Here is a 27,373-nt window from a genome sequence, read left to right on the forward strand (position 1 = left end):
TGTGACGTCAGTGGAAACAACCCATAGACTGGCTGCCGCCTGGTTGGCATTTCAAAGTAAATTCTGTTATGAATTCCGTAACAAATTGCTGGCATAAGCTGCAGCACTCCCACGACCCTTTTGAGGATAAGCAGCTTCGAAAAAATATAACAAAATATCCACGTTTTGAAGTACGCGGAATAATAAAAATGGAATTCAAGCACGGTCGTTATTGAAATGAGTCAGGGCTCTCCCGAGCAGCTATCAATTAAATGCACTCGCTGCCTCAGTTTGAGAGCTTTGACAAGGACAATCCTGGTCGCTTTTTAATTCCTTCTCCGCCACCTCACTAGAGACTGTATGCATGACATCTAAGTGGCGTTAAGCGCCTGCCTCCTGACAGCCCGTCAAAGCACAGCTCTAGGCCGTGCCGCTCTCATCATCAACCTTATATGGTTGGTGTGTACATCTCGCATACGCACGCCCCAGAAGAACAGCAACGTTGGGAAGGATACATTTAAGAGGATTTCTCCTCCTGCCACTCCAACACCACGGACGGAGGAGACGTTTCTTAGGAAAATGAAAGACGACCAACCGCTCAGAGAGGCATATTCATAATTTTGTGGGGCATTCGTCCTCTCTCCAATTATAGATCTTGGCCTTTGACTGAAACTGAAGGATTTTGATCCCTTCTTAACTCACAATGGAGCGTTTCCTCATTGATGCACATTGATGGTGGAATAAAACCCAACTAGGCAGGCAGGCAGGCGGGCAGGCATCACCCTTACCATCCCCCCGTTGCCCTTCCCCCGCATGCAGCCACCTCTTTGTTCCTGTCTTACGGCACCAGACCTGACCAACTGACAAACCCTTCAAGGCATCACAGCGATTCAGGTTCAGAGGCGGACTCTTTAACCCCGCACACACGCATCGGCTTTGATCTAGACGCATCTATTGGCGGACCTCGCCATCTTCCCGAATCAATGCATTGGCCTCGGTTTGAGCTGCGAATTGACAAATTTCCCCTTGAACGCTAACAGGGCGCTTTGGGAGGAGGGTGTGCATTTGCCAGAGCTGGGCATCCCTGCGGAGGACGCTGTTACATAGCTGAACAACCCCAAGCCTGCCCCCACCACCACCACCACCACCGCGTACACACTTGCTGTCCTCGCGCACACTTCCCTCATCCTTGCACACTTCCTCCTCCACGGGGAGCGACAGATCACGCTCATTGCCATTGGGTCTCGGAGCGGAGTGACGCAAACGAGCGTGATCTGAAAGTCTGAAGAGGAACCTTTGGGGGTCACCCTCACCTCGTTCTGTTTGCTTTGTCTCCTGCGAAGGGGGCGAGGAGGAACGGCTTTCAATTACATTGCAAAATGTGCTTATTCCCGGGCTGATATAGTGAGGATCTCGAGAACAGAATGTAAAATAGCCGTTTTGTGCATGCGTACATCTCCTTGCAAGGGCTCACTCAAATTCTCTTTTCTGTCGTGTAGGTAATCAGCTGCACTGATGCTGCTAAAAAATCGTTGCATTTAGATTTAGAAGATGGGAGTGCCGGGAAACCGAAGAATGACTCAATGCTTTGGTCAATAGCGTGCTCTCCCCTGCCAGTGTCTGAAATGAAGGCTTTTTAAATGCACGGATCTCAAAAGTTCTTTTCTCTTTTGGAATGGAAATTTGCTCTTTTTTTTTTTTTTTGTTACCTAAACATGAATTAAAATCTAGTTAACTGATAATGCTTCAATAACGGCGAGGGCCACTTCGAGCCGCCGCTCATGTAAATGGCGGCCTTGGAAAAAGCATTAATAAGGTGATCACACACAGCCTTTTAGCACCTGTGTAATCCCCCCTTTGTGATGTATTAATGCATGGCAGAAGAAAGGTAGGGGGGGGGGCAGTGGGGGTTTGTCGAAGGTGTGTTTGCAGGGGATTTCGTTCATGTGCACAGGCCGGCATCCATTTTTAATGTCCACCTCTTTTATTCGCTCCCGCGCGCGCGGCAGCGAGAACAATCTCTCCGTCTATATCCATTATTTTTGTATTCCGCTGGCGACGCGGAGCTTTTGTGATTCGAGTAGCAGACGTCGCACCGCTGGGGCTGCTGAGTGGGCGGCTAAAGACGAGGGGGGTGGGGGGGAATCGCATGTGCGATGGCCGCTACCAAGTCTAATGAGGTCAATTGGATTGCAGTCTCAGAGAACTTGAGCAAACGACAAATTATTGACAAAAACCCCAAGCAGGATTTTGTCTAGGTTCATAGATAATTGAACGGCAGCCGCAGTTGAAAGTATATCTAAAATTGCAGTAGGAATGTGTGACGAGTGTTCAGTCCGGGCGCGTGTTAATACGTCATTCAAAACTGTAATGGCGTTACGCAACGCTGGAGAACCATTTTTTTTTTTCTTATATCACTACTGTGTCCTGCAGATTGTCATTAATTACCAAAATTTTGCATCACAAATTAAGTAGATGCCAATAAAATGTATTCAAAGGACTCCTTTGCCTAATTACCCACCACTTGTATTAGTATTTTCACTCGTTTTTTCATATCAATGCCAATGTTTTGTCACGTATCCATGAAACTTTCCAGTACATGTATCCGTTTTTTTTACTGAATTGATGTCTCGTAAACGTATCCTCCATTTGTCGGGGTTTACCGACCACTGAGGTCCAGTCTTCTGACTTTGAGGCTGCTCTAGTTTCTGTTTGGCCGGAGCCACGACCGCAAGCAGTTGCTTTAGCGGCAACTTAATTTCATGATTCTGAATGCTGTTTCCTGACCGTCTCTGTTTCCTATCAGGCACTGTTACTAATGGGGTCTTTGAAGAGCCCCTGGCTGCGTTTACGATTTGGGGCATGATGCAAGTCACAGATTTTTTTTTTTCTTCTTCTTTTATTTTCTTTTGCACCGTTAGCTTGTCTGTGTTGGCGCAAAAGACTGTCGTTATTGTCCTGGTGTGATCAAACCGCATCAGTCGATAGGTGGGTTAATAAGAATGGCTTCGACAGGTGAGCGGCTTTACGGAAACCAGAATATGGCTGCGTGAGACAGCCTAGCCCCCCCCCCCCCATCTCCCCTCTTCCCTCCTGTCCCGCCCTCCAAGCCTCTATCCTCTTTCTCGGGCACAAAGCTGCTCAGTTGTTCATGAATGTCAGCTCGGCTCTGCCAGCTCCCTCCATCTTCTTTCCCTCCCTTCTCCCTTCTTCCTTCCTTATCTCCACCGCCGTACTTCGCTTAGTGTGCAAAGGAAGAACGACTGCAAATGAGTTCCTTGAACCACAGGGACCCCAATAAATAAAACTGTCAGCCAGAGATGTCGAAAAAAAAAAAAAAAAAAGGGAAGGAGCCAGAGGCACATCCTCACTGAATATTTCATCACCCACCACCACCACAACCACCAATACTCCCTAACACCCTGCCCCCACCGCCCGCATCCGCCATCCCCCCCCCCCACCCCTTCTCTCACCATCTTCTCTCAACCCCTCCTCCTCTCACTGCCCCTTATCATGCTCGTCTCCCGTCCCTGCATGGCAACCGGAGCCTCCCACTAAACAAAATACCGGCACCTCAATCCAACAACGCTGTGGTATTTCAAGAGGGAACGACGTCTTCATTAACATCAGCAATCCGTGTCGTCTTCAGCAAACATACCGTACACCTTGTTCTTCCCTTTTGCATGTCGTGCAGTCGCTGCACGTGAAAGGGGAACAATGGAAGGTTGGCTTCAAGTGAGGCCCCTCCGCTCTGCTCGTCTTGAGTCTCTCATAACAAACCACTACAGAAGTTGCTTTTGTAAAAGCTTTGGAATTCAAGTGTGCTACGAGGAGCACCGGTGGGTGGGGGGTGGGGGGGGGGGGGAGATTGCAGAGAGGCGTAGGATGAGGAGGAGGGTGTCAGACATGCCTAGAAGCCTCTCTTTTGTTTGCCTGTGATGTTCCAGAAAGCTCTATCTGGTGTTTGTCCTGACGTCAATGGTAGCCAGCCACATTGGCTTTCTCTTGGCTGGGTTCCTGAGAGCAGACAGGCATGTTTGGACTGGAGCTGAGCTGCTATAGCTGAGACCTCTGGGAATCATTCACTAGCCAGCTCGACAGCACTTGAAAACTCCCCCCCCCCCCGCCTCATCCCCTCACCACACACACACACACACACACTTAACAGACACCCTCCCCTTGTTTCCCTCTCACAGTCTCTGTCCGTCTGGAAGAGGCTTGTTGCTACACGATTGCTCTCGGCAATGTGGCCGCTGGCATGCAGGCTGTGCTGTGTCATCTTCCGACCCCTCAGGAAACAGGGCCCCATTTCAGGTGTTCCACTCGGCAGAACCTGACTTCCCGCCCCGGATCCTCAAGTTGCTCCTTCACGGGCTCCACATGCATGTTTCTGTCTGAATTCCACACCTGAAGATTTTACTTTGGGTCTGCTGTGTTTGTCATTTGTGGAAATACATGTCTTTTACTTTTTAGATGTGAATTTGCTGATTTTGGCCTTTTGATTTGTTTTGTCGAAACTAAAGGTTGCGGCGGTGCAAGCGCGTACGACTGAAGACCCCTTTGTGAGTCAGACGTGTCTGTTTGCAAACCATTTTAGCCTGGAAACGCAAGTGTGAGGGACCAAATTGATTTTATGAGTCAACTGTGACAAAAAAGATGCTGTAGGAGGTAAACAATAAAGAGGCATTTTGAATTTTTTTTTGATTTTTCAGACCTTGAGTTCAGGAGTTTGATCTACTGAATATCCATGCATGCATTTTCCAAGCCGCTTCTCCTCGCCCAGGTTGCGGGAATGCTGGAGCCTATGGATAAGGGACGGAGTACACCACGAATTGGTTGCCAGCCAGGACACATATACATACAAACAACTCTTCTGACTCACATTCACATCTACGGGCAATTTTAGTCTTCAATCAACCTACATTGCATGTTTTTGGAGGAGGGAACTGGAGTACCTGGGGAAAACCCACGCAGGCAGGGAAAGAACATGCAAACGGCACACAGGTGTGACCCATTTTTTAACCCGCGACCTTAGAACTGTGAGGCAGATGTGTTGGCCACCGTGCCACGTCTACTGAACACACTTAAATATCATTTTAAAAGGATCAAGAGCGGCCATAGAACAGAGATCATGGTCAGGTCTTGGTTCCAAAAATTGTGCTTTGGGGCCACTAATGATTACATTTAGTTAAACATGGTCTGGCTTAAAAAAAAAAGTGTTTACATAATATTCACAGGCAAAGGGTTTTCAAAAGACAAATTTTCTTTGGTTCGCGTAAAGAACGGAGAAAGCCAACTACTACCATGGCGTCCATTTTACAGGATTGTTTTAGCAGGTAACTTTCACTGTTTTTGACTGAACATAACCTTCAGTGTGAAAAAAATCAATTAGTTTAGCATCTAGATTATTTATTAGTTGAAAACCAGTTTCCAGAAGTTTTATCGAAACCTGGAATCTCTTCCAGATCCACAGGAACACAATCTAACAAGGTCTTAAAACACATTACGAGCTGATTCGACGAGAACTGACAGAATGATAATGATCTAAACATGTTAAACTCTTAATTGGTGCCAAATGCACAATCTGGATTTGATCTGGATGAAATCTGGTTTTTGTATTGCAGCTCTTTCTGACTCTCCAAATGTTCAAGGGCAGATCAGCCGAAGAATAACTGCACAATTGGACTTTGTTTAAAAAAAAAAAAAAAAAATACAACAAAAAAAGGTTGCACATGATTATGTTGTGTTCAAAGATAAGTTGTCCTTTTTCCCCGACACCCTTGTACTATAGAATGAAGGTTTATATAAACCTACCTGTAAGTCCTGTACAAACAAAACAGGCCATACCAGGGTGGAGTTTGCAGTTGACGGCAGGCGAGAAACTTCTCGGGAGGGTTCCACCCCATCTTTCAACCTTCCTCTAACCAAACACCAACTTTAACAGCCGCCCCCACGCCGAGCTTGTGTAATTGACTGTTGTTGGCCAGCAATACTCGTTCTCTTGACATCTGCCAACCACCCCCGCCCAACCCTCACTTCAAGGCTTGCACCTTCTCCCAAATATGTTACGTTTTCTATAATGCCCTTGCCAAGACCCCTCACACGCGGCGCCCAACCCTCTTTTCAGACCCTGCCTCGGGCCTGCTGGGTTTGTCGTCTTACCACAACAGTGTAATCACGGTGGGTGTGGACTGTATCAACAAGACCCCGATAGGCAGCATTTGCGCTCTCAAACTGCTGGGTTTGGGTTTGTCTCAAAATCCTCCCTTGTATGCTGATTGCAGTCACCTTCCTTGAATTTTGAAACATTGCCATGAGCTCATCCTTATTGTTTCACCTGCCTCTCCCTCCTTTTTTTTTTTCTCATTGCACGCCCATGTCAATACCAACATGCTAAGGTCGCGCTGACAGTATGGCGCGGCGACGGTCAATAGAGAAATAAATAAACGGCCCTGACGAGAGAGGAGTGATTGAGGGCAGAGCCTGCTGATTCACAGGGTTAACCATCGGCCAACATCTCAGGAGCACGCCTAAAAGTCTCGACAGAGTGAAACCTGGGCTCTTTTTTTTTTTCTCTTCTCCTAATCCTCTTTCACACACGTCAAAACTATAACACGTCAGAGTTATAACAAAAGAGCCAGCATTTTTCTCCCCCGCCACTTTTTTTTTTATAACCCAACAAAGCGAGTTGCAGCAACTGTGTGTCCATTCTCACAGCAACAAGTCATTCCTAAAATCAGTTAATTTGATGTGTCGGGTGTCAAACTTCACACTCTGTTCCACCTTTTATGAATGTTGTCTGGTCGACTTCATCCTACCCATTTGCAGATCATACCATTTAAAGCGGAACAGCAACGTGGCGGGGGGGGGGACATTTTCAAAGGTTTTCGTTGCTTCTGTTTTCTCTCTATTCTTACCCATCTTCCCGTTTTCCCCAAATATTCCCAACCCATCACTGTGCGTTTGCGACTCCCAAGCCTTTCAGACCCTGAGAAAGCTGTGTGCCCTCCGAGTGACTCTACTAATGAAACACACATATATCCACACGTGGTTTTAACAACAAGTGGCAAAAAGATGCAGCAAAGTCACATGCACGCCAAGGCCAGGACAACAAAACCCTTTTTGTTTAATGTGAATCCTCTCGCCAAGTTGTGACAAGTCGGCTGTGTCTGTGTGGATTTTTTTTTTTTTGTGTGTGTGCACATCCGGGCCGCTGCCGGGTCAGTGAATGCCCCTAGACACACACACACACACTCTCTCTCTCTCATTTGGCCTCTGTTCCTGTTGTGAGTTCCCCAAAAATGGGCATCCCCTTCCAGATCCGCCATAGACAATTGTCCATTCTGTGCGTGTGAGGCGGGTGGGGTGTATTTCCTGGACGCAGGACTGATTTTTCAGGCCCTAGGCCAGAGAGAAGGGTGGCTTTTGTCCCCACACTGAATGACACTGCTGACTAAGAACGGGCCCGAGGGCAGTGGTAGGCGAGAGAGAGTGGGCTCTGTTTGTGTGTTTTCAAACAGTCGGCCTCATCCAGCAGATGTAAATAACCCAGTGTTACAGAATGGTGATTGACTGTAGGATTTGCCAAATGTGGTGTGTCTGTGTCTCCATTAGAGTGGGAGCTCAAAGCTCTGTTGTTTGTGCCTCAACGGCTGTCCACTGACAAAAGAGGAAGTCAACGCACAAGGGGAGCTTCTCTGTTTTGGACTGCAACAGTTCTCAGTTGCCTCTGCCAAGGAGGCTGTGGTCACCATTCGTCAGTTCGTTGGTAATAGGAATTATCGTGAAATAAACTTCAGTAGAAAGCATGAGACAAGGATGAACGCGTTACAGTTTGTCAGACTCACTGCGAATCTCATTAGCTGTCCCGTTGTCGTGGGGAATCGGTATCTCCTTGACTAGTCGTACGATCGTCACTTGAGTTCCTGTTGAGTGGAGGGACAACCTGCTAGTGTCGTGTCATGAATGATGTTGTTATTGTCTGTCTGTATCTGTTTCTTTTCACCTTAGGCTCAGATCAAACCACAAAAGACAATCAAAGCACTTTGCAATGTTATTAGCGTTGTATAGTCCATAGTTCTGCACTTAACTGGTTCGCTGGCTGTATTGAAAATCAAATCCTTTCTCTATAGGTCAGCGACTTCCTGTCTGGCCGCTCTCCCCTCACGCTGGCCCTCCGTGTGGGTGATCACATGATGTTTGTTCAGCTCCAGCTGGCAGCACAGCAGTCGGGCGGTCCGCAGCTCCAGCACAGGCATCTTATCACCCGGGGCAACTCGGATGCCACGATGGGCCCGCCCACGGGACAGCCTTGTCTCCCTCAAGCGCACTCCCACCTGCACTCCCACCATCCGCACAGCCCCCACTTGCCTCAGCCAGGCCCCTCCACATCTTCTTCTATGAGCACCTCGACCTTCCCTCTTCCCTCCACACACCACCAGTCTCTGCCCCCGATTTACCATCAGTCCCCGTCGTCTGCTCCTCACTGCGGCCCGGCCACCCCTCCTCCTCCTCCCGCCCGCTCCCCTCGCATGTCTCATGTCCCCGGGAGTCTGTTCCGGTCTCCTCCTCATCACCTGCGGGACCACCACCACTACCACCAGCCTTCCTCAGGCCAGAGCAGCCACAACATGAGCCAGACCAGCCCTGTAGCCCCCGTTTTGTGCCCTGAGGTAAACCTCAAACATCATTCTAGCGTGCATGATGCTCGATTAAAATGTCTGGGAATTGTTCCGATTGCTGTCTTTGGAAGTTTGTGCCTATGAGAATGAACCATACAAGTTTAGTCCAGTCTTACTTTGTGGTAACTTAATACCGCTCAAAATCTCTTCTCCTGACACTGAAACATGTTGCACTCGATTTTCTCCCAATGTTTGTTCCAGGCCAGCTGCAGCACCAGCAGCCCCAGTGGTGGCACCAGTTCCTCAGCGCGCTCCCGTAAACCTGGCGCCATCATTGAGAGCTTTGTGAACCACGCTCCTGGAGTCTTTTCAGGGACCTTTTCAGGTGAGATTTATCGATTCACCGAGCAATAAACATGGACTCTCCACTCGAGGGTGTGAGCGGTGATATATTTAGACATTTGCTTCCTCTCTTCTCAGGCACTTTGCACCCGAACTGTCAGGACAGCAATGGGCGCCCCAGGCGAGATATAGGTACCATTCTTCAGATTCTCAATGACCTCCTGAGCGCCACACGCCACTACCAGGGCATGCCGCCGTCCCTTACCCAGCTCCGCTACCAAACCCAGTGCAGCACGCCCAGCTCGCCGTCCCCGTCGCCGCCTCCCTCGCCCCCAGTGACGGGCGCGACGGGACTCTCCGCCAAAGCTACCTCGGTGCCCGCCGGTAACCCCAGCAGCCCTCCGCCAGTCCTTCATCCATTGGTGCAGTGCCAGAGCCAGATCCGCATGTGCAAGCCCCCTGGTGAGCGACTCCACACATGAAAGCATGACATGGAATCGCATCCACACAAACCAGCACATTAATTCACCGCACATTCTTTTGAAGCGCTCATGGAGCAGATGTTCCTGCTGTTGCCTTGAAAGACCGTGTGTTCATTTGCAGTTCATCATTTTCTTGATCAGATCGTTTTTTTTTTGTTTTTTTTTTTTTTTAATTATTAGCCTTGATAACTTGCCAAAGAAGAAGTGGAATGAAACGACTTGAGAAGTCAGGATAGCTTTTTGTGTTGAGATTGGGGAGAAAAGGGGAAGGGGTCGCAAGCATCTCCAGACTTGTTCAGTCAACCGTCACTTGTCACACAGCAAGTTGGCTTTGTTTATGTGCACCAAGGAGATAGATTTACCCCTTTCCACTCCCACGGGCAAAGCTATGTTTAGAGTAGATTAGGCTTTGGCTGCTTTAAGACGACAGGGGTGTGTACAGGTCAGGACTAGTTGGGAATGAACAACGCTGGACACACCCATGCCCAAGGGCAGAGCTGGTGCAGATGCTGCCGTTCAGACGACGCGCTTTTAAAGCACCTTTCTGGCCAGAGAAACTAGATTTGGAGTGTCAGACAGATGTCCAGCGCAGATAACATTGAGTCAGTGTGGTAAGGTTACACTAAGAGAAAACCGCATCATCTTGTGTGGCTTTCTTATCTCCTTTTGGGGAAATTGAGTTTGGTGGAGTAGTCCGTTGGGCTTGGTCCTGAGTTGCAGTGCATCTCTTTCAATGTTGGCTTTTGTGTGAGTAGAATAGAGCTTCAGTTTTAGCAGCTGACTTGACTAAGGCTGTACTGTGAGTCGAGCATCCCCCTGTAAGACCCCTAGTGCCCTCAAAAGTGTCCAGTGAACAGTTGGAATAACACGAGCTTATTTTTCTAACTTAAGGAAGACCTTTCCCTCAATGCCTCCGCCCCTGTTACTCCCACCCCCCCTTGTCCTGTTTCTACATCCGCACTCACCAGCCCACATATTACACAGCCCCACTCCCCCCATATGCTGTCCAAAAACAGCCTCGCCTGTAAAATCCATCTGTCCATCTTCCTCCCATTCACCCACCCTTGCTTCGTTTTTCAAGCCTGCGTTGTGCATCAACGCTGTACATTCTCCGTGTTCATTTGGCCTTTAAATAGATTTATTCTGAACTTCACCACTGGGGAGTTGTTAAAACCACAACACTAAGCCTTCATTCATCATACGGGCGCTAAATCCTGTCCTTTTGCCAGCCAAACTGCCCACGGATTGACCGTGGCTTCCAGTAGAGGGAAAGAAAAAGAATGGGTGAAAGAAAAGCTTGTCTTGTGCCCTGTTTTGACTGCACAGCCCTCGCCTCAACTTCCTGGTCAGCGTCTAAACTTCTGGGAACTGATATGAATGGGGAACCAGCTGTGCCAAACCCGGTGTGGCTCACTGAGACAATAAAGCCTGGTCTCTTGCATCCTGTTTCTCCCGATGTCCTAAGGAAGCCATTGACTCAGCGAGCTCGGGCAACCTTATCTGCCTACACCTGACGGACGACTTAGTGGACTTAACGCCGCGGCTTAACTCCACTTCGCAGCGGCCTGCCTCCATTCAGCCGCAGGACTAACCAGTCGGTTGCGTCTGCCTAAGTGTGTGTGCACACTTATACTCGAGACAGGCTCTTGAAAATGTCACATAGCTGGGTTCTCTCCAGAGAGCCTTTACCCTTTTCCACTGCAAGTTCATGTACGGGGAGGATAAGACAAGCGTAAATAAGAAAGCGTGACACACTCGGCCTAAAACGCCTGGTTAAAAGCTGCGATTCGGGGCTCTGGTGAAAGGACTTGCTGAGTTTGAGGATTTTTCATCTTAGGACTGACTGCCAGCCGGGCTGATTGTTGCACAAATTCCATTACTTGCGAGGGTCGACCTCCCTCCTGCCCAGTCTACGCCATTGTGTAGGGGCCGGGGGACAGGGGCTGCATACAGGGCACCAGGCTGAGCCATTGTAGAGTTGAGGAAGGGAGGGCTTTGGGATTATAGGGCTGCCTTTTAGTCCTTCTCCCACTGCAGCTGCCTTAGTTCAACAGAGGCCCACAGAATAGAGCTCTGAAAGCTGCCCCCCCCACCTTCCGGATCGCAACACCCCCACTTGTCCCCTTTAGATTTGTCAGGTCACGTTAGCGTCCCGGGCAAACCAAAAGGCAAGGGCGGGTGGGGGAGAATCTGAGCTCTTTTTTTTTTTTTTTTGTCCTCTGGATTTAAGCCCTGACTAGCTTGAACCGATTGCGTCGCATCCGTTATCCATCGCTAAGACCCGGCGCACACGTGCGGCGGCAGCTCACCGACCGATCATGCGGCATAGCGCGGCGCTATCGAGCGAAAAGCCAGTCAGGCACATCAGGTGCCCTTTCATTGTCGACAAGCAGAGAAGAACGGGGAATGCAAATGAAGTCTAAAAGTCATTGAAGAGCGTGTGTCCCTGGAGGAGCTGTCAGCAGCCTTTCACTCGCTGTCACGACGCTCATTTTAGCCCCCCGCCCCCCCCGTTTATGATCGGCGGATCGTCTGGTTGGCCGGTTAGCTGTTTTGTACTGCATAGCTACATTGTTTCCCAGGTGGTTGATGTCATTGGCAACTTAGAATGTCAAGTTAGCCATTTTACTATAGCCAAGAAAACTCCAGTCCTCGATTCGATTGTTTCTGAATGTTAGTCAATAAAGCCGGTAAATGCTTAACTCTTCATTGCAAGCATTTAATGATTTCAATCGTTAAGCTGCGTCTGACCTTGTCCACAAAAGCTGAATAAACGTACAAGAACTCCACTACGGTTTTGATTCAACTTTTTGTAGGTAATGACTTACCTTGCAGTCTCCCCTGGATGACTGAAAATTTACACAGACATGATAGTCCGTAATTATTGTTCAAGTCCACCTTAATGGAGCTTGCTTGGGTTTATTGTTGACCAAAGTGAATCAAAACCAGAATGCTAAAGCTTTTGTTCCACCGGCCAGACCACTTCATTTTCTATTCTATTCTATACATTATATAACATTCCACCAAATTCCAGAAGACACTGAAAAGTTGCAGCCTAGCTCCATCCCTTCTATAGGTTTTGGATACTGAATAGTTTTACAGTATCCAATCACGTTTTTCACCGAAAAAGGCAAAAACTGTTTTGAGCTCCCTGGCCATAAACTAGTTTTCTTTTGGCAAACTCTGTGAGTTGTCTCTCTTCTTCTTCGTCTTTTGTTCTCTGGTTTCCCAAACATCCACTTTCCCCAAACATGCACTCGCATGATAGTGTGTCATGTCAAAACAAACAAGCCTCTAACGCTGCCACAAATGAACACCAAGAGCAAATTCCGTGTTCCCCTCGTGGCTTGCTATTGCATCCCCTCGATTCTTTTACCCTGCTTCACCTCCTCCGACTCCCGCCCTTCTTGCAGGCCTGGGATAACACATTGGTTATTCATAGTGCTTCTCTTCCTCCTCCACTTCTTCCTCTTCCTCCTCCTTCTCAGTCTCTGTTGCTACCACAGCGCTTCAGTCAAGGCCTAACCAGACAAAATTGAATTGTGTGTCTCTCCAATTCACTTCCTATTTTTCTCTGGGTTCTCCAAAGGTATTGTGCTCACGTCAAAGCTCCACAGGCAGGCTCTTAGGCCAGCTAGCCAGCACGCACGCACGCACGCATGTGTGTGCGAGCGCGGTCCGTCCCTCTTAGCCAACCCTAATAATAGCCCCACTGTCATAAACATAGACTGGAGATCCCTGCGGCCAGCTGTGTCCGGACCAGCCGCCCAGGGCTCCGGTAGTGACGCTGATGAATGGTCGCACAAGCGCACGCACGCATTCCTGCCTGCACGCGAAAACGCACGCGCACGTACGTGCACTTCCACTCTCACACTCGCTTTGGTGGCGCTCCAAGCACATTCCCAAAACACTTGCCAAGCCAAAGTTCCGTGGACCTCCCGCGGCACCATCAAACTTCTTTTATACTCTCTGTTTGTTGTATCAGCAACCGCTTGTTAGAAAGTAGAATTGAATGCGCAGCCATATTTTTTGACATAAAGGGAAACAGGAGGGCCAGAGATGGGAACAAAAGGCTTGCTGCGACGTGTAAGGGTGTCACATGGAGCCGGGGGCAAAGGAATAATGCTCTGAATGTAGGCGACCCCCTGCGCTGTTTCATAGAAATGTCATTTGAACATCCTTGTTGATCTCCGGCGTCCAACGCCAGCAAAATTTCCATTCACAGTGGATCGTATCTATAGCGAGGGTTGAGGCAAATGAAGCCCACGCGGGGTTGACAAGTCATTCCGATGGGGTTAGAGCGAAGGAGGGCACAATCGATTGGGGGAAAATTGCCACTGACGGCTGATCCTTTACCCTCCGCCCTCTCCATCCCCGCTTTGCCCCTGGGGGAGGAATTCCTTAACCCTCCCTTGCAGTGCCCTTCGTTACACTGCCCCACCCAGCAGCATCCCTTGGGAGGCAAAGAGAGGAGGACGGTAGAATTCAAGAGGGAGGTAGTGGGTGAGGTGCGGGGGGCTTCAGGTCAAGGAGCTGAAAGTAGGAAAGCATGAGGGAAGAAAAAAAATGGAAGAAAAAGCCAATCTCCCTGTCTCTGCCGCTCTCTCTCACCGCGTACAATTTCCATTCGCTTGCATTTTCTATTGAAAGCCAATAGCGTTGTCCCGCGCCCGAGATGGATGGCTGCACTAGAGCTAAGGTTTAATCAATAGGTCTTTTTAATTTGCCATCGATCCACGTTAAAAGCTACTGCGGCTGTTTTCTGTGTGCGCCGCGTACGTGTGCGTGTGTGTGTGTGTGTGTGTGTGTGTGTGTGCGCGCACATGCGGTGTTTTCGCCCCCGTATCCCGCGCGCGTGTGTATGTGTTTATGCGCGCAAATATGCGGTGCCGGATCGGAGCCGCAGCCGGGCGATGGGCCGCCCCGCTTTGCTTTATCGACGTAGGAGACTGTTATTTCATTCTCAGACAGATACTAATGCAGCCGGCCGATAGATTGTGGTTTCGCCGCTTACCTTCCTTCTGTGTCCCGTACACTGTATACTGCAAATGTGTGCGTACACGTGTGCTTAAAAAGCATACCAGCAAGTATCTTTTTGATGTTACGTGGCAGCAGTACTGATCTTCAAGGGCAATTATTGGTTGAAGCAGAAAGTTGTCGGCTAGCTAACAAGACTCATGGTTAACGCAAAATAATACACCACACTACAGTTTTTGACGACTGTAATTCCTGGCCTGCGCACCTGGTTATGAGCCTCATCCAGTACATTTTTAAAGGGAATACCATTTGGTACATACATATGCCGCACCTGTGTAAAAGCCGCATGTGCCCACATTGAAACACAAGATATTTACAAAGAGAGATGGTACACAGAAAGTTTGATGCTAACGCCAGCGCCGCGCTAACGCTAACGGTTAACAGGGCCGGTTAAAAAAACTATACCGGTAAAAATCACTGAGACACGGCAGTAACACGCTAGCGCAGCACTAACAGGGCCGGACCGGTAAAAGTCACTTCCTCGGCACATATTACACCACTCTTACCTTTCAGCTAAGTAGTCAGATTCATTAAAAGGGTCGGAGACAAAGACACCCCCAGTATGCATAATATTTACACCGTAATTCCCGGCCTACAGAGCCCACCTGCTTATAAGCCTCACCCAGTACATTTGTAAAGGAAATACCATTTGGTACATACATACGCCACAGCTGTGTAAAAGCCGCAAGTGCCCACATTGAAACCGAAATTGAAACACGAGATACTTGCAAAGATGGTACAGAGAGTTTAATGCTAACGCCACACTAACGCTAGTGCCGCGCTAACAGGGTCGGTTAAAACAAAACATACCGGTAAAAATCACTGAGATATGGCAGTAACACGCAAGCGCAGCGCTAACAGGGCTGGACCGGTAAAAGTCACTTCCTCGGCACATGTATTCCACCGGTCTCACTATTAGCTTTTCCGCTCGAGTGCCCCCTTGCGGCCGTCGAAAAAAAATGCAGAAATTAGCTGCATCACCGGGTTGAAAGCATTTGGAAAAAAGTTGCGGCTTATAGGCCGGAAATTACGCTATTTCGTTACAGTCCACCCCATGCAGCCTAAAATTGCTAATTGAAAAACAGATGAAACCGATGGACGTTGTGGTCATGTAAACGTATCCTCACAGGGAGCAGACTAGAAACACAAAACAAACTCCGATCAAGCTGTAGATGTTTGCTGTATATTTACACCAAATTGTGTGACACCCACCTTATCTCAACAACCGATTTCTTCCAGGTGACCGGGTCCGGCAGACGGAGAACCGCGCCACCCGATGCAAGGTGGAGCGCTTGCAGCTGCTGATGCAGCAGAAGCGCCTGCGCCGGAAGGCCCGGCGGGACCAGCGCGGCCCCTACCACTGGCTGCCCAACCGCAAGGCGGGCCGCAGCAACAGCAACAGCAGCATGTCCAGCGAGGGCTCCCTGGACCTGGACTTTGACGACTCCGTGTGGAAGCCCGACGTCAAGGCCGACTTGAAGTCCGAGTTCGTCATGGCCTGAAAGTTTGGGAGGATGTGCGGAGCAAAATTTCGGAGGGGGGGGGGGGTCGACACGGGGTGTAGCCAGGAGGTTGTGATGATAGGAATGACCCCCCCCCCCACCTCTCCCCTTTTCCACCACCACCTCTCACACCCCCTTGTCGACATTATCCTTCACAGCAGCAGGACTTAGTCTCATGCTTGGATTTGGACTCTTCACATGTGGTCTCATGACAAAGATGAAACCTTGAATTTGAGCATAGCGGAATTCCGTGGTGAGTGGTGGTATTTCTTTTGTCTGTGTATGTGCGTGTGTGAGATAAGGCACACCCTGGACAGTAACTTAGAACTCCAAGTGGACTTCCCAACAGGACACAAAGCACCAGATGGCCTCAGCGCTCTCTCCCAAAACCGCCCAACGACGGCGGAACCGCCGAACTCTTTGGAATATTGCGCCGGGCATTCTTTCCCGATCCCCAAACTCACTCGAGCAGTCCGCTTCTGAGCTTGTTACACAGGTTGATTCAATGTCTTGTTTTTTTTTTTTTTTTTTTAAAAACATTCTATTTTCTAAAACAGAAAACAAAACAGATGTAGCATTGTTCACAAAGCATTCAGGTTTTCATAGAACAGTTCAAAATGTTGTTTTTTTTTTTTTTTGCACAGGATCTTGATTTCTAACTAGTGTGCAGAAGTAATACGGAAGTATTGATCTCAACCTCAGCGATCGGAACGATTTTAAGGATTGACGGAAAGTGCTTTCGATGACGGATAGGGGGGTGTTTTAAATCTTTCCAAAAACAAATGATGACATTTAATGAGGGAAAAAAAATGTTTTTTATTTCATTAAAAAATCTCGCTGTTTTCCAAAAACACCGAGATTATAAACATCCATTCAGTCGTTCGTTCACGAGTTCGCGGCCGTCGAACGACGCACAACTCACGACCCAAGTAGTTTATGTACATAAATGTGACGACTGGCAAAGATTAATTGGGGTGTGTGTTGCCCCCCCCCACCCCCACACCCCCCTCCCATGTTTCCCGTTTTCACCCAAGTTCCTCCAATCGGCTGATGATTTCCATCTCCCTCACAACCATCCTATGTTCCTTTAGCGATTATATTTTTTATTGGCAAAGTGTGTCTATGGGGGGGTTGGGTGGGGGTGGGGGGGTCTGTGATCAGTTTGTTACCTAGTGCCTCCGCCGGGACATCCATGAACATATCACAGTTTTTGCTGCTACACACTTGACACACACACAAAAAAAGGAAAATAAAAAAGTGTTTTCTTTTGCATGCGGGATGACGTGGGGATGAAATGGACAAAGGAGAGCAGAGGGCAAAGTTCACATGCATGAATTTTTGATGGAAAATTAAAAAAAAAAGAAAAAAAGTGCTGCTTCTGTTAAGGATTTTGTCACTATTACTTGTGCGTGTTTAGGAAGAAACAGAATATTGGAAAAAAAAAAAAACATCCTCTGAAAGTATTAACGGCAAACCAGAAGAGATGATTTTAAATGTGCCCCCACCCACTAAACATTCCTTTTGTGTGACAATGGAACCTTATGATGACTCAACTAGCCCCCCCCCCCTCCCCCAAACCTAGAAACTATTAAGACCTCTTTCACGCCCGAAGACCGAGGATCACATACGGACGCATTTGCCGAGGAACCAGCGGAATGTCCCCCCCCCCCACGGAACTTGGTCCAAAACTATTGAGCGCCCTCCCTTGCCCCAGCCACGATTGCACTCCCAAGAGCATGCAGTGAGAGATTACCTTTTCTTTGGGGGTGAACCTCATCTTTCTGTTAAGTGGCCTTACCTTTCACGAAGAAATTGGAGACAATGGGGACGGGAATGTTAAATTTTGTGGGTTTTTTTTTTTTTTTGTGTGTGTGTGTCGACTTGTCACCCAGGCGCCATTTTCACGGCCATTTTTTACACTGCCTGTAGAAGCCCACATTTGTCCACCTACATTTTTTTTTATCACTGTAAATGTGGGTACAAAATCAAAACTGGAAATTCCCCACTTTGGGATGTAGTGTCTCACTCCCCCCCCCAATAAAAAAAAAAAATATTTTAAGCGTAGCAATGGAAGTGGAACAGCACCCGTGTAGCCCATTTTTACACCGCATGTAAAAAAAAAAAAAAAAGGTTCAATTGTTTTCCCCCGAATGTATAAACTGCAACGACGCGGAATAAGGAGGCTAAGTTCACCTTCGGAAGCAGTATTTGTGTTTCGTTCTTAATCCGATACAAAACAGGAAGAGTAAGTTTGACTTTTTTTGCCTGCCTTTAGAGCACGGGTGTCAAACTCAAGGCCCGGGGGCCAGATCCGGTCCGCCGCGTGATTTTGTGTGGCCCGCGAGGGCAAATCACGTCTATCAACTTCCATGATTTTTGTCATTCATCTGTAACAAAATTTATGATGATAAAGTTGAGATATTGCAAGTATTTTTTTGTTTCCTAACATGAACAATAGTTGGAAAAAAAAAACATTCTGCTTGATTTCTGATTCAGAACTAGTGCATAAATTTGATCTGTAAATATCACGAGGTGAATTTTCATGGATTCACAGTCGTAATGGCCGTCTAAGGGAAATCGTAACTACAATGTGACAAAAAACGAGTTTGACACCCCTGCTTCAGAGGTACAATCCGTCGCCCATCTTTCACTGTCTACACGGGTACGCTGTTGCCATCCCCCCCAGCCGGCACTTGTATAAACTGCTTTGCAATTTTCCAGCTTTGTAGTATCTCATTTTCCGTGTCACTGTCGCGTGTGAACTTCACCGAGACGGACTCGCGGGATGACGCTAACCTGCCCGTTGTCGTCTTATTTTCTACAGCATGTAAAAGCCCGCATTTTCTGCATTTTCCGACTTCTGAGGAAGTATTAGATCGGCGCGTGAAGGTTTTTCCTCACCGATGTCTCTTTCTCGCTCTCTCGTGACCTTTCCCGCCTGTTGCTGGGCTGTGTAAAAGGCAAAGGTGGCTAAATAGTGGATCTTTTTTTTGTTTTTTGTTTTTTTAGCAGGATCTGTGTAAATGTGGCTAATGTCTCCCAAGGACAACGAGGGCACGTGTCGTTTTGTGTTTTCTAGCTGGTGGAGTCTCTTATTACGTCAAGGCTTCTGTGCCTTAAAAGTGTTTGCCCTCGCCGTATCGATTGAAAAGTCGCCACGTTCCTCGACGGCTGTGTTCGCTTTGTCACACGTCCCAGGAAAAAAAGAGGCTAAATTTGAACTGTTCACGCTATTAACATGGCACGAAAAAAAAAAAAAAAAGGCAGAAAAGGTCCCGAGAGGACCGCATGCACTTCCTGTTTGCTCGGATCCAACATTACCAAAAGGACAGTTGACCCGCCCGCGCACTCGCCCGCTCGCCCGCCCCTTCACTCCCTTTCGTCAAATCCTATTTATTTTCTTTTTGTATATCTATGAACTATACTCTGTGTGTGCCTCACTCCTGCGTGAAATTGAAAAAATAAGACAAACGATGACAAGAGCATTACAGAGAGGGAAACGAAAAAAACAAACAAATATTGTCTATGAAATTCCCGATCACACCAGTTTGAGTTGCCTGTTCTTTTCTTGTAGCCAACTATTGAAATTGAACCGGATTCAAGAATACAATTTACAATGTTCTAGCTCTAGACCGGTGTAGCACATGTGTGACTGTATTAATTTATGAAACCAAAATGGTAACTGTGAATTCTGTCTTTTTTTTTTTGTTTGTTTTTTTAAGTCGGGGGGGGGGGGGGGACAAGGCAGCAGCTCTTGCTCGTGTCTGGATTTTACTTTTGTTATTTTGTTGGTGGAAATATAATAGAAACAAACCGTGTTTCTCAAAAAAGAGGAAAAAAAAAAAGAAAATATATGAATATATTTTTTTCTTAAGCAATACATTTCAGTGTGACTTGTGATAGAACATTTTCTTTTTTTAGGTAATAAATAAAAAGCCAAAATGAGAATACAAGCTTGTGTGTGTGTGTGTGTACAGTACATCGGCATTCGATGACATTGAGTTATCGCTGTTATATTTCATAGCGAGAATCTATTTGATCGAGTAATATGATCGAATCACGAAGAGAAGCATTGGATTGATAACATGATCTTACCCATATTGCATTTATTGACTGGAGCATACCGTGACTGCTCGTGTGGGTTCTGATAACACTCGCCCTAGAGAAACATCCATGAATCATGACGCAGTGGAGAGTGACAGATCTGATCTGGGACCCGAGCCAAATGGGGTCTCCCTTTTGTAGCTTGACAATTTTCCAATTTCATAGACGTCGGATGTCTGTGAACTACAGGAAGCGATATGAGACCCTCCAACATTTCCAAAATGCTGCCTAATTTGCCTAATTGCAAAAATGTGTCTGCAAGCAAGCCCATGTGCACTTCCTGGACTAGAACTGTAAGAAGAGACAGACGAAAACTCGAGACACGAAAGAGTGACTAGAACGATCGGAAAAGATCTCATGACTGCCCCGTGGAGGCTGAGGACCCCACCCAATAAACTGATGGCGGGAGAGGGACGCATGGCGGTCTGCTGGGCCCCCTCGGGGTGCCCCTAGAGATTCCAGACATACTGATAAAAAAACGGGAGAAGACCGACGAGAACAGACTAAAGGACGTGTTTAGTCCTACAAAATGAAATCATGAGACTCTCCGAAGGGTTAAAAAAAAAAATCGAACCTAACCCTCGACTCCTGACTACAACCACAAGAAGACTTCCCAAGATTCTCCAACTGGTCCAAAAGAACAGAGCCCTGGAGAGACAGATTTGAGCGACGAGAAGACGTTACAAGACAGTATTGTGTAGAAATATGAGAAGAGAGAATGAGACTGTGCGGGCAGCGTGGGATCGATTCCCGCTCAGCGATGGTGTCGATATCTGCACTGTTACTGACCGGCGACCAGTTCAGGGTGTAACCCGCCTCCTGCTCTTTGACAGCTGGGTTAGGCTCCAACAATCCCCGCAACCCTTGTGACGACAAGTGGCTACGTAAATGGATGGATGACTAAAACTGAGACATGAAAGACTGACTAGAACTGTCAAAAAAGATCTCATGATTGCCCCATGGAGGCTGCGGACCACACCCAGTAAACCGATGGTGGGATAGGGCCCAGGGTTCCATCCAGGAGCCACCTAGTGGACGGGACAAATCCCACAACGAGGGACCTATGCCGGACCTGCTGGCCCCCTCGCGGCGTCCCGAGAGATTCTAGACATACTGATAAAAAAAACAGGGGAAGACTGACGAGAATAGACTAAGAGAGATGTGGAGTACTACAAGAAGAAATCATGAAACTCTCCGAAAGGTTAAAAAAAATGCTGCCTGACTCCTGACTACAACCACAAGAACGGTTTCCAAGATTCTCCAACTGGTCCAAAATGCTCCCGCTCAAACGGTGACAAGAACGGAGCCTCTGGAGAGACGGATTTGAACTACGAGAAGACGTTACAAGGCAGTAATGAGTAGAAATATGAGAAGCGCGGGATCGATTCCCGCTCAGTGATGGTGTCGATATCTGCCAGTTCAGGGCGTCGTCCGCCTTTCACCCGAAGCTAGCTGGAGTAGGCTCCAGCTTTCCCGCAACCCTGGTGAGGATAAGCGGCTTGGACAATGACATGATGAGACTCTCCAACTGATCGAAAATGCAATCGCCACAGTCCTGAGTCGAACTGGCAGAAGAGATCACCTTTGGGTTTCTTCTTCAGAGCCAGAGTTCTCGTGCGAGGAAAGGCTTTGTGCTAACTTTCGTCGAGAATTGTCACAATATTTGATTACAAATACACATCGGATTGCATTTTTTTAAGGGCAAATGTTTTTTTTTGTTTTTTTTTTAACATTCTCACGACTTCCAGTCAGACTGCAACTGTCAGGAGGCGTCTTTCGGAGAAGCGGCTGCCTTTTTTTCTCACAGTCACTCACGGCCTCCGCACCCAAACCTCCAAATGACAGACATGGGCGAGCGAGGCGCACTGCCACAGAGAGAGAGAGAAAGAGAGAGAGAGAGAGAGGAGAGAGAGAGAGAGTGAGTTGGGGTTTTCGCTGTGTGATCTCAGATAACACGCTGCCATATTTCAAAAACACACTCGCACGTACACACACATTGATGTAAACAGGCAAGAGCTGATCTCGCACGTTGCTGTTGTTGTTGTTGTTGTTGTTGTGCCCGCTTGTCATCACGAGGGTTACACCAAAGCGAGCCTACCTGTCAGCCGGGTGTTTACGCACGCTGTTTACCGTCGCGATTTTATCTTTGGCGTCAGCGGCAGCCACGCACGCCGACGACTGCGCTGCAATTTACGAGGGGAACGTGGACCATCGCTTGGTCTCATCTCGCTCTGACAACAAAACGCGACGACTGCCAATGCCAAATTGCCCCAAGGTGTGATTGTGAGTGCGGCAGTTTGTCTCCGTGTGCCCTGCGATCGGCTGCCGCCTCACCCGGCTGCATTCCCTGCGCCGGCATACCTCGCCGTGCCTCGCTTTCGCGACCGGAACACACGGGTGTCAAACTCAAGGCCCGGGGGCCGGATCCGGCCCGCCACATGATTTTATGTGGCCCGCAAAGCCAAATCTAAAATGTGAAATTCCATGATTCTTGTAAAAAGCTGTGCCAAAATTTCAAATTGTCAAAGATCATAAATGGCGGCTACGGTGGAACAGCTGGGGAAGCGTTGGCCTCACGGTTCCGAGGACCCGGGCTAGATCCCGGCCTCGTCTGTGTGGAGTTTGGATGTTCTCTCCACACCTGGGTTGGCTTCCTCCGGTCACTCACGTTTCCTCCCACATTCCAAAAAAAAAAAAAAAAAAAAAACGTGCAACATTAATTGAATACTCTAAATAGTCCAGGGTGCACCCTGCCCCCTGCCCCTTGACAGCTGGGATAGGTTCCAGAACTCCCCACGACCCTCGTGAGGATAAGCAGCTAAGAAAATGGATGGATGGACGGAAAGGAGGGCAGTATGGTGAACCGGTGGTTTGCCTGTCTGCCTCACTTCAGGTTCTGGGTTCAAATTCCGGTATGTTCTCCCGGTGACTTGCTCATAAGTGTGAAAATACGTGAGAATTTCTTCGTCTACATGTGCCCTATGATTGGCTGCCGACCCGTCCAGGATGTACCCCCCACCCTCCGGCCCTCGATCAAAGTCAGCTGAGGTAAGCTCCAGTTGACCTGCGACCCAAATGGTTGGACACAAGACCCCCCCCCCCAGGCGGACATTTTCGACAAATCGTGTACCGGATCCCATCCGACGGCCGTATAACCCCGCCAGACGTTCGTGTCTTCGCCCGCGCTGGGCTTTGCGCTGTTTGATTAGCGAGCGCCATATGTCTGGGCGGGCGTACACATCCTGTTTGCACAGTTTGCAGGGTTTATTTTAACCGTGACCTCTGGGATGTGTCGCCGGGTCGAGCTGCGAGGTCGTACACGCACACACACACACACACACACACTGATGCCGTTGGACAGCTGAACATCTTCCACTGTGACCACGTGTGTGTGTGTGTGTGTGTGTGTGTATGAGGAGGATATCAAAGGTCCTCCGAACAGCTGCATAAATATCCACCAGGTAAAGTCCCAAACAGAGAGCCACTCTGTTCTTCGCACAAACAAAAACTAGACAAAAGACAACAAGGACCCTGCCGATCGAGCAAACTACCCCACGAAACCCCTTAATAATAATAATAATTAAAAAAAAAAAACTAATCGCTTATTTGCCTGTCAAGTGAAACCATTGAAAGATGCTCAGGAGGGGAGAACTTTCCTGATAATGGTGGAAGGGTTATTGTTCGTTGAGCTGAGTTTTCCGCAGCTGGGATCTGATCAAACCCCGGGTGGACGTTGCGGTCTCATCGTGGACAAGGTTGAATTGGAAAGGAGCGAGAAAATCTTTGTTGACAGGAGGTCAGACAGAAAGTTGCGAACATGGATGGAAACTTTGAGAACTTTTGCCCTAGACGTGATGGATAAATAGTTTTGAGGGGGAGTAATGTTCTGTGGAAGCAAATGGCCGATTAGCTCAGTCGGTCTAGGGCGTGGTGCTGATAACGCCAAGGTCACGGGTTCGACCCCCGTACGGCCAGTCAATTTTGCGATGGTACATCGAAATGTAATCGACCTTTGATGCCGTAGAGTTTAGATGCATAGTTTTGAGGGGTATTAATATTCTTAGGTAGTAAATGGCCGGTTAGCTCAGTCGGTCTAGAGCGTGGTGCTAATAACGCCAAGGTCACGGGTTCGACCCCCGTACGGCCAGTCAATTTTGCGATGGTACATCGAAACGTAATCGACCTTTGATGCCGTAGAGTTTAGATGCATAGTTTTGAGGGGTATTAATGTTCTGTGGAAGCAAATGGCCGGTTAGCTCAGTCGGTCTAGAGCGTGGTGCTAATAACGCCAAGGTCACGGGTTCGACCCCCGTTACGGGCCACTGAATTTTGCTATGGTACATCGAATCGTCATCAACATTTGATGCCGTAGAGTTTAGATGCATAGATTTGAGGGGTATTAATGTTCTTAGCTAGTAATTGGCCGGTTAGCTCAGTCGGTCTAGAGCATGGTGCTAATAACGCCAAGGTCACGGGTTCGACCCCCGTACGGGCCAGTCAACTTTGCGATGGTACATCGAATTGTCATCGACATTTGATGCCGTAGAATTTAGATGCATAGTTTTGAGGGGTATTAATGTTCTTAGCTAGTAATAGGCCGGTTAGCTCAGTCGGTCTAGAGCATGGTGCTAATAACGCCAAGGTCACGGGTTCGACCCCCATACGGGCCAGTCAATTTTGCGATGGTACATCGAATCGTCATCGACATTTGATGCCGTAGAGTTTAGATGCATAGTTTTGAGGGGTATTAAAGTTCGTAGGTAGTAAATGGCCTGTTAGCTCAGTCGTTCTAGAGCGTGGTGCTAATAACGCCAAGGTCACGGGTTCGACCCCCGTACGGGCCAGACAAATTTGCGATGGTACATCGAATCGTCATTGACATTTGATGCCGGAGAGTTTTGATGCATAGTTTTGAGGGGTACTAATTTTCTTAGCTAGAAAATGGCTGCTTAGCTCAGTCGGTCTAGAGCGTGGTGCTAATAACGCCAAGGTCACGGGTTCCACCCCCGTACCGACCAGTCAATTTTGCGATGGTACATCGAATCGTCATCGACATTTGATGCCGTAGAGTTTAGATGCATAGTTTTGAGGGGTATAATGTTCTTTTAGTTGCCCGGTCTAGAGCTCTGGGTGGATAACGCACGGGGTCGGTTTCGACGCCGAGTCAGTTGTACGATGGTGGTTCGAATAGAGCGTTTTTTGTTTAGATGGTAGTTCTTGTTGGTGCTAATATTATCGCGCAATTGTTTGGTGGTCGGACTGTTGTGGTTCGAACCAGCCGGGTCTATGGGCGCCAGTCCAATTTTCGGCGGTTCGTATTTTGCGATGGTTCGCGTCGTACAGTCGTCGACATTTGATGCCGTAGAATTTAGATGCATAGTTTTGAGGGGTATTAATGTTCTTAGCTAGTAATTGGCCGGTTAGGCGGTTAGCTCAGTGGTCTAGAGCGTGGTGCTAATAACGCCAAGGTCACGGTTCGACCCCCATACGGGCAAGTCAACTTTGCTATGGTACATCGAATCGTCATCGACATTTGATGCCGTAGAGTTTAGATGCATAGATTTGAGGGGTATTAATTTTCTTAGCTAGTAAATGGCCGGTTAGCTCAGTCGGTCTAGAGCGTGGTGCTGATAACGCCAAGGTCACGGGTTCGACCCCCGTACGGGCCAGTCAATTTTGCGATGGTACATCGAATCGTCATCGACATTTGATGCCGTAGAGTTTAGATGCATAGTTTTGAGGGGTAATAATTTTTTTAGCTAGAAAATGGCCGGTTAGCTCAGTCGGTCTAGAGCGTGGTGCTAATAACGCCAAGGTCACGGGTTCGACCCCGTACGGGCCAGTCAATTTTGCGATGGTACATCGAATCGTCATCGACATTTGATGCCGTAGAGTTTTGATGCATAGTTTTGAGGGGTATTAATGTTCTTAGCTAGTATTCGGCCGGTTAGCTCAGTCGGTCTAGAGCATGCTGCCGATAACGCCTAGGTCACGGGTTCGACCCCCGTACGGGCCAGTCAATTTTGCGATGGTACATCGAATCGTTATCGACATTTGATGCCGTAGAGTTTAGATGCATAGTTTTGAGGGGTATTAATGTTCATAGCTAGTAATTGGCCGGTTAGCTCAGTCGGTCTAGAGCGTGATGCTAATAACGCCAAGGTCACAGGTTCGACCCCCGTACGGGCCACTTAATTTCGCGACGGTACATTGAAACGTCATCGACATTTGATGCCGGAGAGTTTTGATGCATAGTTTTGAGGGGTATTAATTTTCTTAGCTAGTAAATGGCCGGTTAGCTCAGTCGGTCTAGAGCGTGGTGCTAATAACGCCAAGGTCACGGGTTCGACCCCCGTACGGGCCAGTCAATTTTGCGATGGTACATCGAATCGTCATCGACATTTGATGCCGTAGAGTTTAGATGCATAGTTTTGAGGGGTATTAATGTTCTTAGCTAGTAATCTGCCGGTTAGCTCAGTCGGTCTAGAGCATGGTGCCGATAACGCCTAGGTCACGGGTTCGACCCCCGTACGGGCCAGTCAATTTTGCGATGGTACATCGAATCGTTATCGACATTTGATGCCGTAGAGTTTAGATGCATAGTTTTGAGGGGTACTAATTTTTGTTGCTAGTAAATGGCCGGTTAGCTCAGTCGGTCTAGAGCGTGGTGCTAATAACGCCAAGCTCACGGGTTTGACCCCCATACGGGCCAGTAAGTATTGCGATTGTACATCGAAACGTAATTGACATTTGATGCCGGAGAGTTTAGAGAGTTTAGATGCATAGTTTTGAGGGGTACTAATTTTCATAGCTAGTAAATGGCCGGTTAGCTCAGTCGTTCTAGAGCGTGGTGCTAATAACGCCAAGGTCACGGGTTCGACCCCCGTACGGGCCAGTCAATTTTGCGATGGTACATCGAATCGTTATCGACATTTGATGCCGTAGAGTTTTGATGCATAGTTTTGAGGGGTATTAATGTTCATAGCTAGTAATTGGCCGGTTATCTCAGTCGGTCTAGAGCGTGGTGCTAATAACGCCAAGGTCACAGGTTCGACCCCCGTACGGGCCACTTAATTTCGCGACGGTACATTGAAACGTCATCGACATTTGATGCCGGAGAGTTTTGATGCATAGTTTTGAGGGGTAATAATTTTCGTAACTAGAAAATGGCCGGTTAGCTCAGTCGGTCTAGAGTGTGGTGCTAATAACGCCAAGGTCACGGGTTCGACACCCGTACGGGCTAGTCAGTTTTGGGATGGTCCATCGAATCGTCATCGACAGTTGATGCAGTAAAGGTTAGATGCAT

The 27,373-nt window shown here is 48.1% G+C and overlaps 1 protein-coding gene and 14 non-coding genes across 15 annotated transcripts in view; all 15 read left to right on the forward strand.

Moving 5' to 3' along the window:
• midn (midnolin) overlaps nucleotides 1-19,903 on the forward strand; it is a 29,587-nt gene extending 9,684 nt beyond the window's left edge. The window contains exons 5-8 of the mRNA XM_061825432.1: nucleotides 8,112-8,651; nucleotides 8,862-8,985; nucleotides 9,081-9,404; nucleotides 15,701-19,903. Coding sequence (XP_061681416.1) covers nucleotides 8,112-8,651; nucleotides 8,862-8,985; nucleotides 9,081-9,404; nucleotides 15,701-15,963 — 1,251 coding nt within the window. The 3' untranslated portion in view covers nucleotides 15,964-19,903. The remainder of the gene's footprint in view (nucleotides 1-8,111; nucleotides 8,652-8,861; nucleotides 8,986-9,080; nucleotides 9,405-15,700) is intronic.
• A 4,237-nt stretch (nucleotides 19,904-24,140) lies between these two features.
• trnai-aau (transfer RNA isoleucine (anticodon AAU)) lies at nucleotides 24,141-24,214 on the forward strand. Its single transcript has one exon. It is a non-coding gene; the product is annotated as a tRNA-Ile (tRNA).
• Nucleotides 24,215-24,313: 99 nt separating this feature from the next.
• trnai-aau (transfer RNA isoleucine (anticodon AAU)) lies at nucleotides 24,314-24,389 on the forward strand. Its single transcript has one exon. It is a non-coding gene; the product is annotated as a tRNA-Ile (tRNA).
• A 99-nt stretch (nucleotides 24,390-24,488) lies between these two features.
• Nucleotides 24,489-24,563, forward strand: trnai-aau (transfer RNA isoleucine (anticodon AAU)). Its single transcript has one exon. It is a non-coding gene; the product is annotated as a tRNA-Ile (tRNA).
• Nucleotides 24,564-24,662: 99 nt separating this feature from the next.
• On the forward strand, nucleotides 24,663-24,737 carry trnai-aau (transfer RNA isoleucine (anticodon AAU)). Its single transcript has one exon. It is a non-coding gene; the product is annotated as a tRNA-Ile (tRNA).
• Nucleotides 24,738-24,836: 99 nt separating this feature from the next.
• trnai-aau (transfer RNA isoleucine (anticodon AAU)) lies at nucleotides 24,837-24,911 on the forward strand. The gene has a single exon. It is a non-coding gene; the product is annotated as a tRNA-Ile (tRNA).
• A 99-nt stretch (nucleotides 24,912-25,010) lies between these two features.
• trnai-aau (transfer RNA isoleucine (anticodon AAU)) lies at nucleotides 25,011-25,085 on the forward strand. Its single transcript has one exon. It is a non-coding gene; the product is annotated as a tRNA-Ile (tRNA).
• Nucleotides 25,086-25,661: 576 nt separating this feature from the next.
• On the forward strand, nucleotides 25,662-25,736 carry trnai-gau (transfer RNA isoleucine (anticodon GAU)). Its single transcript has one exon. It is a non-coding gene; the product is annotated as a tRNA-Ile (tRNA).
• A 99-nt stretch (nucleotides 25,737-25,835) lies between these two features.
• trnai-aau (transfer RNA isoleucine (anticodon AAU)) lies at nucleotides 25,836-25,909 on the forward strand. The gene has a single exon. It is a non-coding gene; the product is annotated as a tRNA-Ile (tRNA).
• Nucleotides 25,910-26,182: 273 nt separating this feature from the next.
• Nucleotides 26,183-26,257, forward strand: trnai-aau (transfer RNA isoleucine (anticodon AAU)). Its single transcript has one exon. It is a non-coding gene; the product is annotated as a tRNA-Ile (tRNA).
• Nucleotides 26,258-26,356: 99 nt separating this feature from the next.
• Nucleotides 26,357-26,431, forward strand: trnai-aau (transfer RNA isoleucine (anticodon AAU)). Its single transcript has one exon. It is a non-coding gene; the product is annotated as a tRNA-Ile (tRNA).
• A 273-nt stretch (nucleotides 26,432-26,704) lies between these two features.
• trnai-aau (transfer RNA isoleucine (anticodon AAU)) lies at nucleotides 26,705-26,779 on the forward strand. Its single transcript has one exon. It is a non-coding gene; the product is annotated as a tRNA-Ile (tRNA).
• Nucleotides 26,780-26,887: 108 nt separating this feature from the next.
• Nucleotides 26,888-26,962, forward strand: trnai-aau (transfer RNA isoleucine (anticodon AAU)). Its single transcript has one exon. It is a non-coding gene; the product is annotated as a tRNA-Ile (tRNA).
• A 99-nt stretch (nucleotides 26,963-27,061) lies between these two features.
• Nucleotides 27,062-27,136, forward strand: trnai-aau (transfer RNA isoleucine (anticodon AAU)). The gene has a single exon. It is a non-coding gene; the product is annotated as a tRNA-Ile (tRNA).
• A 99-nt stretch (nucleotides 27,137-27,235) lies between these two features.
• On the forward strand, nucleotides 27,236-27,310 carry trnai-aau (transfer RNA isoleucine (anticodon AAU)). The gene has a single exon. It is a non-coding gene; the product is annotated as a tRNA-Ile (tRNA).
• Nucleotides 27,311-27,373: the final 63 nt, after the last annotated feature.

This window comes from Syngnathoides biaculeatus, chromosome 7, assembly GCF_019802595.1.
Source record: "Syngnathoides biaculeatus isolate LvHL_M chromosome 7, ASM1980259v1, whole genome shotgun sequence".
Taxonomy (NCBI): Eukaryota; Metazoa; Chordata; class Actinopteri; order Syngnathiformes; family Syngnathidae; genus Syngnathoides; species Syngnathoides biaculeatus.